Source organism: Sorex araneus, chromosome 4 (assembly GCF_027595985.1).
Source record: "Sorex araneus isolate mSorAra2 chromosome 4, mSorAra2.pri, whole genome shotgun sequence".
NCBI classification, from domain to species: Eukaryota; Metazoa; Chordata; class Mammalia; order Eulipotyphla; family Soricidae; genus Sorex; species Sorex araneus.
This window is the reverse complement of record NC_073305.1, coordinates 77,562,217-77,575,000: the sequence shown is the minus strand read 5'-3', so window position 1 is coordinate 77,575,000 and position 12,784 is coordinate 77,562,217. Positions and strand designations below refer to the sequence as shown.

Below are 12,784 nucleotides of genomic sequence, written 5' to 3'. Positions count from 1 at the left end.
AGAGCCCTGAGCATCACTGGGTATGACTCAAACCAAACCCCCCCCCCCCAAAAAAAATATACTTTCTTAGGGCCGGAGCAGTTGTACAGCTGGTATGTCATTTGCCTTGCATGCAGCTGACTTGAGTTTGATCTCTGGCATCCCATATGGTCCTCTGAACCACCAGAAGTAATCCTGAGCACCATCAGGTGTGTCCTCAAAACAAATAAAACCAAAAAATCAACAATAACAAAACCTCCAGAGAAATGCTTTCTTAAGGGCCTAAGATCTAACTCATGCACATGCCTCACATGCATGAAAACTTAGCTTTGATCCATGTAACATGATTGGAAAAAGGAAAATCTGGTAGCTTCTTGGACACCACCGTTGTGACTAGGGAAAAGAATGTGTTTGCAAATAGGAATGTCTTGATCCTATCTTCTGTTATCTTACATTTTTTTAGAGAAGATCTCCTGGTCTGCGTTCTGATTCTTTGGAACAGAGTTTAAGAATCACTGTTGGCAATGACCACTTCTGTGTTGGCATACCAGAAAGACAGCGGCGGCTTAGTGATCGAATGGGGTCACCCATGGATAATCTGGAGGATGCACACAGGTAGGCTTTTTCTGAGGCACGTCGCACTGGAATAGTATTGGAGGGTTGAAATACTGTTTTCTGATTGCACTGAAGTTAAGCCACATGTCTGGTAGACCGTATAACATTGGTAATGGCTCTCTGAATGGACAATTTATTGGTATAGACTTTAGTGGTTTTTTTTTGTATTTGTTTTTGGTTTGGTTTTTGGGCCACATCCTGTGCTATGCTCAGGTTTTACTCCTGGCTCTGTGCTCAGGGATCACTCCTAGAGGTGCTCAGGGAACTATATGTGTTATGGGGATTGAACCTGGCTGGCTGAGTGGAGGGAAAGTGCCTTCTGTTCCATCTCTCTGGCACCTTGATCTATAGTTTGTTGCTGAGTTATGTCGAAGAAAAGAAAAGAAAAGAAAAAGAAAAAATTAAGAGGTTATCCTGGTCCAGCTGGAAAGGAAAAAACTGAGCAGACAAAAGCAGTTCTCTAATTTCAAAACTCTTGAACTGAGGATGAGCTCACTATTAAGCATTTGCTGGGCATATATGATATCCTGGGTTTGGTCCTCCTGCAGGCAAAAATAAAACAACTGGAACTAATAGCACCTTCCTTCAAGTGGAAATTTTGGTCAAAATAGAAATTGCTGTCATTACTATCACTGTATCACTGTCATCCTGTTGCTCATCGATTTGCTCCAGCGGGCACTAGTGACATCTCCATTGTGAGACTCGTTACTGTTTTGGCATATCGAATACGCCACAGGTAGCTTGCCAGGCTCTGCCGTGCGGGCGCGATACTCTTGGTAGCTTGCTGGGCTCTCCAAGAGGGACGGAGGAATCGAACCCGGGGCGGCCGCATGCAAGGCAGATGCCTACCCGCTGTGCTATCGCTCCAGCCCGTTACATATGTATACATTTTTTTTTCTTTTTGGGTCACACCCAGCAATGCTCAGGGGTTAATCTTGGCTCTGCACTCAGAAATTACTCCTGGCAGTGCTCGGGGGACCATATGGGATGCTGGGAATCAAACCTAGGTGGACCGTGTGCAAGGCAAATGCCCTACCTACTATACTATTGCTCCAGCTCCACATATGTATACTTTAATGGTAAGTTAGAAACAGATGACTGGTTAAAGAAACTTTGGTACATCTATACAGTGGAATACTATGCAGCTGTTAAGAGAGATGAAGTCATGAAATTTGCTTATAAATGGATAAACATGTAGAGTATCATGCTAAGTGAAATGAGTCAGAAAGAGAGGGACAGACATAGAGGGACTGCACTCATTTGTGGAGTATAAAATAACATCACATGAGGCTGACACCCAAGGAAAGTAGATACAAGGGCCAGGGGGATTGCCCCATAGCTGGAAGACTGCTTCATGAGTGGAGGGAAGAAGGCAAATGGAATAGAGAAGGGATCACTAAGAAAATGATGGCTGGAGGAACCAGTTGGGATGGGAGATGCATGCCAAAAGTAGATAATGGACCAAACATGATGACCTCTCAGGGTCTGTGTTGCAAGCTATAATGCCCAAAAGTAGAGAGAGAGTATGGGAAATATTGTCTGCCATAGAAGCAGGGGGAGGGTGGGAAAGGGGGGCTATACCCAGGATATTGGTGGTGGGAAATGTGACTGGTAGAGGGATGGGTGTTTGATAATTGTGAGATTGTAACCCAAACATGAAAGCTTGTAACTATCTCACGGTGATTCAATAAAATTTAAAAAAATTTTTTAAAAAAGGTAGGTTAGAGTCATTAAAAAAGGTTAAAGTTAAGTTCAATTACTATAACTATTGAGTGCTGAGAAAGGAAGATACTCTGTGTGGAATTAGTGGATAGCTCAGAGATGTAGCTTCACTGAATATGGTAAATACAGAATGACTCTACATGGTTTTCACCTCACAAAAATAAGGATGAGAGTGCAGGAAAGCACTTTCTGAGAGCTGAGACTATGTAATCTTTTACCAGTACTTGGGGAGTTTTGTGGCAGTAAGTCAGTATAATGCTGTTTGTTCAAAGTGAAGTTGTCTGTACAGCAGTGCCTAGAATGTAGAAGCAGGTGGGAAGAGCTGGGTAGGAACTAGTCTGAGTGTGGTGCTGCAGTTTGGTCATATTTACCCAGAGCTCCAGTGACTGTTAACTGTGAAGCAAGGTGGATACTGAAGCCTCTGAAAATAGGGCTTCATGGTATGTGACTGTATCATTTAATGAGGCAATAGCTCTTGCCCTTCTTGCTACCTCTATTTTGGGAGATGATTGAGTAGGCGATACATGGTGTCTTCTTCCTCAGCTTTTGAGGTCACTACAGCATTTCCTCTTGGGAAGTCTAGAATGATACTCTAGAATGTATTTTATATAATGAGTGATCTGTTTTGAATGTGTCTTTTTACTAATTTTTAAAAAAATCACACCTAGTGGTGCTTAGGGACTACTCCCAATTGGTGGTTTGGGGCTTATTCTTAGTGGTGTTCAGGGAACCATGTTGGTGCTGGCCTCCTGCATGCAAAGCCTGCACTCCAGCCTGTGAACTATCTCTCTGGCCATGAATGAGTGCTTCTAATAGCCAGTTACCTTTTCATATTTTTTTGAGGTGTTAGAGATCAAATGCAGGGCTTCACATATGCAAAGCAAGCACTCTACTACTGAGCTACATTACTGGAAATGCAATTACCTACTGTTTAAAAAATTTTATTTGAGGGCTAGAGCGATAGCACAGTGGGTAGGGTGTTTGCCTTGCACTCGGTCGACCCAGATTCGATTCCCAGCATCCTATATGGTCCCCTGAGCACTGCCAGGAGTGATTCCTGAGTGCAGAGCCAGGAGTAACCCCTGTGCATCACCAGGTGTGACCCAAAAAGCAAAAAAAATAAAGAAAAAAGAAAAAATTTTATTTGAGTTTGGGCCAGAGAAATAGTAGAGTGTTTGCCTTGCACACATCTAACGCAGGTTTGCTCCCTAGTACCCCAGCCCCCTAAGCCCCACCCGGAGTGATCTTTGAGCACAGCACAGAGCCAGGAGTAAATCTTGAGCACAGCTGGGTGTGGCCCAAAAACAAAACAAAAAAATTTGGGGCTGGAGCAATAGCACAGCGGGTAGGGCGTTTGCTTTGCACGCGGCCGACCCGGGTTCGATCCCCGGCATCCCATATGGTCCCCCAAGCACCGCCAGGAGTAATTCCTGAGTGTAAAGCCAGGAGTAACCCCTGAGCATCGCTGGGTTGTGACCCAAAAAGCAAAAAAAAAAAAAAAAAAAAAAATTTATCTTAATTTTGTGGAAGCCTCCCAGGCAGTACTGTGAGGCTCAGGAACTATTCTCGGTGATACTTGTCCAGTAGGACTGGATCTTAAGCCCAAGAATGTAGACATTTTGAGATCCTGGAGTGCAGGGGACCACCAGGGTCACCTGAATGATACTTAGGGGTCTCTGGGACTATACCTGGTGGTAAGGGGGTGGTATGGCGGTGGGCATATGGTTCCAAGGTTCAAACCTGCTTCCTGATGCTTAACTTTTGTTGAGCTATCTTCCTGGACCTCTAATCATCTAGCTTCACTTTGATTTTTTTTTTTTTTTTTTTGCTTTTTGGGTCACACCCAGCGATGCTCAGGGGTTACTCCTGGCTTTGCACTCAGGAATTACTCCTGGCAGTGCTTGGGGGACCATATGGGATGCCGGGGATCGAACCCGGGTCAGCCACGTGCAAGGCAAACGCCCTACCTGCTGTGCTATCGCTCCGGCCCCCACTTTGATATTTTTGTGTGACCCTACCAGTGGTACCTGGGATACATCCCAGGGTTCCCTCATATCAAGCATTTGAATGTGTAGGTGATGCATGGTGGTACCTGTGATACAACCCAGGGTTCCCTCATATCAAGCATTTGCTCTAGCCCTTTGAGCCATCTCCATGGCCTCAATATTATTTGTTTTTTTTTCCAATTTATTTATTTATTTTTTATTTTTTTTTATTTTTTTTTTTGCTTTTTGGGTCACACCCAGCGATGCTCAGGGGTTACTCCTGGCTTTGCACTCAGGAATTACTCCTGGCAGTGCTTGGGGGACCATATGGGATGCCGGGGATCGAACCCGGGTCGGCCGCGTGCAAGGCAAACGCCCTACCCGCTGTGCTATCGCTCCGGCCCTTTTTTTTCCAATTTAATGTAGAAAAAAAAAAAACTATCAACTGGCATGTTGATACAGTTTTAGGATTAAAATTAATGAGATAACTAAGTTTCAATATTAATATCAATAGATCTAGAAAATAAATTTATGTGAACATTGTTGTATCAGATTGCAAGGTTGGTAAGTCCTTGTCTAATAATTTGTTAAGCTTTTTGTTGGTTCAGGAGGTGTCATGCATTCATGTATGCAGTCTGGATATTTCCAGACATTTCCAGATCAGGGCCGAAGAGTTGGCAAGGTAGCAGGTGTGGATAGTGGGGACTGCTGGGGCTTCTGGAAGTATGGGAAGGTGGGGGTGAGGCTACCCATCCTGACTCTGAAATAAAACCCAGAGTTCTCAGCCCGCGCACCAATATCTTGAAGTATTTGGAGATTGGTGTCTCTACAGAGAATAATTGCGAGGCTGAGGAGTTGAGCCCTTGGTAGAGCTGTAGTGGTGGGGATGGGTGCTGCTGCTGGAGCTTTGGTTTAGTGGGTATTCGCCTGCCTGTGGGTACTCCGGGGTTTGCAGTAGAGACGGCCTGCATTTCCATAAAGTTCAGCTGCTTGGTGAGCAGCTCTTGGGAGATTTTGTGGAGATTTGGTGGAGCAGAGCCAGTGAGTAAGTTGACATGGTGGCAGACTCTGACCTCAATGTTTTTATTTTATTTTTTTGGACCATACTTGTGATGCTCAGGGGCTACTATTTACTGGTTTGGTGCTCAGGGGTCACTTTTTTTGGCGGTAACTGGGGAACATACCTGGTAACGATCCAGGATTACTCCGGGCTCTGCCCTCAGGAATTACTCAGGTGGTGCTCAGGGGACCATGTGGGATGCTGGGGATAGAATGCAGGTCAGCCCATAGAAGACAAACGCCCTACCCTCTGTACTGTTTCTCCAGCCCTTTAGGGGTCACTCTTTCCCTGGCCCCCCCATTTATTTATTTATTTATTTATTTATTTGCTTTTTGGGTCACACCTGGCGTTGCACAGGGGTTACTCCTGGCCCTGCACTCAGGAATCAATCACCCTTAGTGTTGCTCAGGGGACCATATGGGATGCTGGGAATCGAAATCAGGTTAGCCGCGTGCAAGGCAAATGCCCTACCCGCTGTGCTATCGCTCCAGCCCCCCCCCTTTATTAATTCACCGTGAGATACAGTTGCAAAGCATTCATGTTTGAGCTTCGATCATACAATCATCAAACACCCATCCCTTCACCAGAGCACATTTTCCACCACCAAAATCCCCAGTATCCGCGCCCCCAACCCCCTCCATTCCACACCTTCCCCTGCCTATGTGGCAGACAATTTGCACAATATTCTCTCTCTACTTTGGTTACATTCGATATTTGGCACTAGTCCCACCACCACTCAAAACTGCTGAAAAGGCAGTGCTAGACAACTAGACAGTTTGTTTTGTATTGCTTTTTATGGATAAAATATAATGTTGCACAGAATTCTAAAATTTTAATAATTAGGGTCTGGAGAGATCTCTGCAGGGAGCTGCTCAGGCCTGAGATTATTGTGTGTGTCTCTGGATTATGGCCGTGTGGGAGCTTAGGTACGCAGTGGTCGTTTGTGGGCATCATCTCAGAGTTTCATCAGGGTGGGGGGGAAGAAAAAGGGCCGGCTCTAACCCTGTCCCGTGAGGTCTGGTGTTTGCTGCCACTGCCACCATGTACCTGGAGTTTTCGTTGAGTTCTAAAAGATGGCAGCTGCTGGGATTCCTAGGGGACAGGCGGAGGGACAGCTTTCCCAATGAAAGTGGCCTACTGCAAAGTCTGGAAGCATCTCTGCAGTAAGCTTCTCGGTTCCAAGATTTGTGTGTGTGTGTCTCTGGATCATGGCCATGTAAGAGCTTAAATAGCCAGTGGCCTTTAGTGGGCATCATCTCAGAGTCCCATTGGTGCTGGGGGAAGGAAAAGGGTTGGCTCCTCCTTCAGAGTTCACTCTTGATGGTACTTGGAGGACCATGTATGTCAGGAATGAACCTGGTGCTCCAGGCATGCAGAGCCAGTATTTTAGCCCTTGGCATTATCTCTGCCCCAATGTTCTTAAGTATTTTTTGAGAGTGTGCACCAGTGCTGCTCAGTAGTTCTGGCTCTGAACCCAGGAGTGACTTCTGGTAGTGCTCAGTAGGGACCATATGTGGGTGCTGGAAAGTGAACCCAGGTCAGATTTATGTGCATGGTCAGTGTCCTACTCTATCCAATCTCTCCAAACACACCCATCTTCTTTCTGCCATCCCCTTCCCCAGATGTTCACTTAGCTTTTTAAAAATACTTTTTTCAGGATGTTTGGGACATAATCTTTCCAGAATAATGTTACACAGAGAAAAAAAAAACATGTTTTGGAGAGAGTGAGATAAAGGTTCTAAGAGGAACTACAAGGTCCTGTTTTTAGACTTTTGCTGCTGTAGTCTTGCTCAGAAAGCTTTATATGGATAGAAACTATGCACAAGAGTCAGAGTGATAGCTCAGAGGGCTGTAGTGCATCTTTTGTGTGCAGGAGCTGGGGGTTTGATCTTTGGTGCTATATGGTCTCCTGAGTATCACTGGGAGTAGTTCCAAAACAAACAGAAAGAAACAACTATGAACTAAAACTAGGCCATTGGACCCTTCACATTTTCAGCCTATCTTTTCTCTTTTTTGTTTATTTTGTTTTGGGGCCACACCCGGCAATGCTTAGGGGTTACTCTTGGCTTTACTCCTGAGTTTCCCAGGAATTACATCTGGCAATGGTGGGGGACCAAATTCTGTGCAAGGCAAGTGCCCTGTCCATTGTACTGTCTCTCCATCCCCTCAGCATATCTTCTGCCAGAGTCTACTCTTCCACTAAAGAAAAGGCCCTTTCATGCATTATTTCGGTGTAGATGTTTATTTATCCCTGAAACCTTGGTATTTTTTCTTTCTCCTATTGAACCAGTTACATTTTATTTCAGAGTTGGGTGATAGTCAATGCTTTCATTTTGTCGGCTCTGTGTATAGGAGTGCAACTTACTCTCCAAAGGGAGCACAAACTGTTTGTGAAGAGACACCTACCTGCCTTGTAAAAGTTCTCAGTACTTGGAGCTGATTTTCTCTGTCAAAGTACTCTGTGCATTATACCTTCCACTCATAGAATTCTTAGCCTCTGATTCCTTATGTGGGCATAGTTTAAAGAAATCAGATTTATTTCCTTCTGATTTGCTTTAGCGAAATTTCTATAAATAGCATTTGGGGAGGATTTTGGAAAATTAGCAGAGAAAAAGAATGTGAGGTTTGACTCTTAGTAGGCATTGTTTTCTTTTTCCCCAGTCTTTTTAAGAAATGGGGCTCTACCACTGAGCCCTATTCCTGGTCCTATTTTTCCTTTCTTTATCACATAGGTTTCTGGGGTTGTTTTGGGTTGTTTGGTTTTGTTTTGGCATTTCCATTTGCCCTCAGTGCTCAGAGGTTGTTCCCAGAAGCGCACAGAGGATGGAACTCAGGCCTCCCCCATGCAAACCGTGCTCTGTAGCCTTCTGAACCATCCCCATGGACTATTATCCTCATTTGGAGGGATAGGAAGTTGGGCCATACCTAGTGGTGCTCAATGCTTCCTCCTGGCTCTTTTCCTAAATTGAGCTTATATACTGAACAAATCTCACCCACTGAAATATTAGGCTTATGGTCTGGAGCGATGGCTCAGTGACTGTGCTTGCAAGAGCCTCAGCTTCATTCTTTGGCACTATAGTTCCCTAGTACCTCCAGAGAACCCTCAAGCATCAGACTGCACCTCCCTGAGCACCCTCACATGCGGTCCAAACACCATAATAATAATATATATTATATATATATATATATAATAATATATATAGCACATGTTTCTAACAAGTAGATTAGAAACATGTGCTATAATGTGTTTTGCATCCAACACAATGATCAGCTCTAGAGTATTTTTATTACCTAAATGAATTGAAACTATACATCCTATTAGCTGTTAGTGTTGTATAGTGCCCTTTTCGGGTATCAGTGATTATTTTTTTCTATATAAACTTACTTATTCTGTGTATTTTATGGAAGTAAAATCATATACTTTTTAGTCCTTCGTGACTTGTTTCCTTCACTTTGTAAACTTAAGATTTGTCATTCATATCTTAGAATATAACAGGATTTTATTCTCTTTCTTTTTTTTTTTTGCTTTTTGGGTCACACCTGGTTTTATGCTCAGGGCTGACTCCTGGCTCTGCACTCAGGAATCACTCCTGGTGGTGCTCAGGGGACCATATAGGATGCTGGGGATCAAACCCTGGTCGGCTGCATGCAAGGCAAACGCCCTACATGCTGTACTATCGCTCCAGCCCCAGGATTTTTTCTTTTTAAATGTTTATTTATTGGGTTTTGTAGCCATACCTAATGGTGCTCAAGGACTATTCCTGTCTGTCTCTTTCAGAAGTGATGCCTGGCAGTGCATGGGGGACTGTAGGTTGTGGCATGGATTTAAACCAAAGTCACCTGAATACTAGGCAAGCGCCTTAACCCCTCTCTTTTCTCTCTGGACCTCTTCATTTTTTTTTATTGCCAATAATAATTCATTCTAATTTTTGTTTTTGGTCCACACTCAGGATTGCTCAGGGATCACTCCTGCCTCTGCGCTCAGGAATAACACCTGGCAGTGCTTGGGGGACCATATATGGTGCCAGAAATCAAACCCAGGCTGACCATGTGCACGATCCCTTCCTGCTGTGCTATTGCTCCAGCCCTCATTCTATTATTTTATCATGTGGACAATAACATTTATGTTGTTTCTAGTTTTTGTCCTTTATGTTATATAAATGTTATTAAATACTACTATTCTCAAGTAATGTTGCTATGAACACTTAAAATAGACACTTTTGGGGGGTGGGCATACCTGGAGATGTTCAGGGCATACTCCTGGATTATGTATTCAGGGATCACTCCTTGTAGTGCTTGGGGGAACATACAGGATGCTGGGGGGTTCGAACCCAAGTTCACCATGTACAAGGCAAGTGCCCTCCCTGGTATACTAACTCCAGCCCCAGAGTAGACACTTACTTAGATGGATGCATTCATATTTGGTGGGGTTTGATGGGTGGGGGCCTCCCTAGCAGTGCTGGAATCTGTACCCAACTGTATTTGTCAGGAGGAGGCTCTGTTGTGCAGGGGATTGAACCAGGGCCACTGTGCATGGATGGCTTGTGCTCCAGCCCTTTGAGCTTTCTCTGCCTCTCACATTGGCGGGATGGGAGGGAGGGGTAGTTGGTAGTATATACAGCAGTGCTTTTTATTTATTTATTTATTTATTTGTTTGTTTGTTTGTTTACTTACTTTTTAAATTTTAAAATTTTTCAATTTTTTTTATTGAATCACCATGAGAACAGTTACAAAGCCTTCCAGTCTTAAGTCTCTGTCATACAATGATCAAAAACCCGTCCCCTTACCAGTGCACACCCTCCACCAATAATCCCAGTATATCTCCCATCCCACCCCTTCCCTGCCTAAGTAGCAGATGATTTCCACCTTACTCTCTTTCCGCTTTGATTACATTCAGTATTTCGACAAAAGATCCACCATTATTTTTTGGAACTTTTCCCAATAATCAGACCTGTCGAAAAGGCATCATTAGATAATTTGTTTTCTATTGCTGAAGAGCATTTCGGATTTCTGATAAGTCTGGAGGGATTTCTGCCAAAAGCCACTGGGTTTCGAGATTGGTTTATGTGCCTCTGGAATCATGGCCGTTCAGGATCCAGGAGCAGTTCGTGGACAGCAGCTCGGGGCCTTGTTGGGTGGCGAGAGGGGCCGGTTCCATCCCCCATCCCGTGAGGCCCCGAGTGTCATGTAAGTGCAGTCTCATACCTGGCTGTCCCAATGGGCTCTGAAAAAGGTGGCAGCCACTGCGCCGCTGGGGAGAAAAGGTGGAAGGGACAAACACCTTTCCCCACCCGGGGTGGCATGGCGCCATAGTTTAATGCTCAGTCCAGATGCATTTCTGCCAAAAGCTGCTGGGTTCCGAGATTGGTTTCTGCGCCTCTAGGATCATGGCCGTTCAGGAGCCGTTCGTGGGTGGCAACTTGGGGCCTCCTCAGGGCAGGGAGAGGGGCCGGTACCTCTCTCTCTCTTGTTTTGGGCAGGGACAATGCTATATCATTTATTTTCCATTGCTCACTTTTGTCAGGAAAGGTCGCACGGTTCGGAGGAATAGTCCTGTAGCCACATACCTGAGCCATGCTTGTAGAAGCTCATGGTCGCCAGGATTCCATCTGGAGAAGGCGGGGAAGATTGCACCTGCTCCATCTGGGGCTTCCCAGAGCTATCAGCTCGGTATGGGGCCCAAAGGATTTTCCTGCAGCAGTGCTCTTTAAACTGTATGTGTTGTGTTGATTGAACACAGTTGGCTGTGTTGCAGGACAAGTATATTACCCTCTGTACTATTTTTCTGGCAACCTTACATGTTTTTTGGTTTGGTTTTGCTTTTGGGTCACACCCAGCAATGCTCAGGGGTTATTCATGTCTCTCTACTCGGGAATTAATCATGGTGGTACTCGGGACCATATGGGATGCCCAGTATCAAACCCAGGTTGGCTGTGTGCAAGGCAAATGCCCTACTTGCTGTACTATTACTCCAGCCCTCTCATGTGTTTTCTCACTTATTGATTGGAATTAGTAAACTACAAAATAAACTAAAAAATAAAAATTGATTGGAACTAGTAAACTAAAAAACTAATAGTGAGTGCCCACCTTGCCGTGTATATTTTATCTATATCTAAAAATCAGGTTGTTTTAGGGGACGTGAGGGCACTTCTGGCCATGTTCAAGGATTATTCCTACTCTGTGTTCAGGGATCATACTTGGCATTTCTTGAAGGGACCCTATTTGATGCTAGGGATTGAACCAGGGTTGTTGCATATAGACAAGGGCCTTACTATACTATCTCTCTACCTCCCAGAATCTGTTTTTCTGTTTTTACTTGTTCTTGGTTTTGGATCACACCGGCAGTGCTCAGGGTTTATTCCTGACTCTGTGCTCAGGGATCACGCCTCACAGGACCATATGGAGCGCCAGGGATTGTATCTGGTTCAGCCACATGCAAGGCAAGCACCTTCTCTTCTGTAGTATCTTTTCTGCTCCCAAAATTTTTAAAATAGAAGACTTAATTTTCAAGAGTTGGACTTGACCATGGCTTTCAGAGAGAGAAAAAGCAGTCTGATATTATTTGTGTCCATAGGACTGGGATCTTTCAAAACCTGACTTATACTATAGCCAATTCTCCCTTGTCCTCTGGGTGACTTTGGGAAGGAAGCCGAGCTGATTTCTGCTTTTGAGTACATGATAATCATCTTTTTTTTTTTTTTGGTTTTTGGTTTTTGGGTCACACCCGGCGATGCACAGGGATTACCCCTGGCTCTTCACTCAGGAATTACCCCTGGCGGTGCTCAGGGGACCATATGGGATGCTGGGATTAGAACCCGGGTTGGCCGCGTGCAAGGCAAATGCCCTACCCGCTGTGCTATCACTCCAGCCCCTTGAGTACATGATAATCATCTTAAAGCCTAATCATTGGGATTTTTTTTTGGGGGGGGTCTCCTTTTGCTGATTTTTGTAAGAATTCTGGTCTCACTTCAGAATTCAAAGAACCATCTCATGTTTTCTACCTTCTTGATAATTTAGTGCTAGTTTACTGTTGGGTGTGTCATGTGGTAGTGACATGTATTAGTTCTAGTGGGGAGCTGAGCATGGGAGCATGGAAGAACTCGTCACTGCTGTGGAATCTGAAGGGTTTTTTTCCCTACATAAACAGCATCAAAGTATCTTTGTATGGTCAATGGTGATTTAACAATAGAGTGACTATGCATGGACAAAATACTGCAAAGTAAAATATTTTGCTTTTTATGTTTTATTTTATAGTTTGCTGCAGGTTGACTTTAGGTTGACCTTGCGACCACTCACTACTTGGGTCTCATTCCCCTGACCCTGAAAGAGCCTCTAATGTGGCACCGTTGGGAAGGATGAGTAAAGAGAGGCTTCTAAAATCTCAGGGCTAAGACAAATGGAGATGTTACTGAGACTGCTCGAG

The 12,784-nt window shown here is 44.5% G+C and overlaps 1 protein-coding gene across 5 annotated transcripts in view; it reads left to right on the top strand.

Moving 5' to 3' along the window:
- The window catches only part of LOC101556962 (zinc finger protein 318), a 68,485-nt gene that overhangs the window by 3,757 nt on the left and 51,944 nt on the right, over positions 1 to 12,784 (top strand). For all 5 annotated transcript variants that reach the window (XM_055135119.1, XM_055135120.1, XM_055135118.1 and 2 more), the window contains exon 2: positions 443 to 594. In XM_055135119.1, the coding sequence (XP_054991094.1) occupies positions 443 to 594 (152 nt within the window). The remainder of the gene's footprint in view (positions 1 to 442; positions 595 to 12,784) is intronic.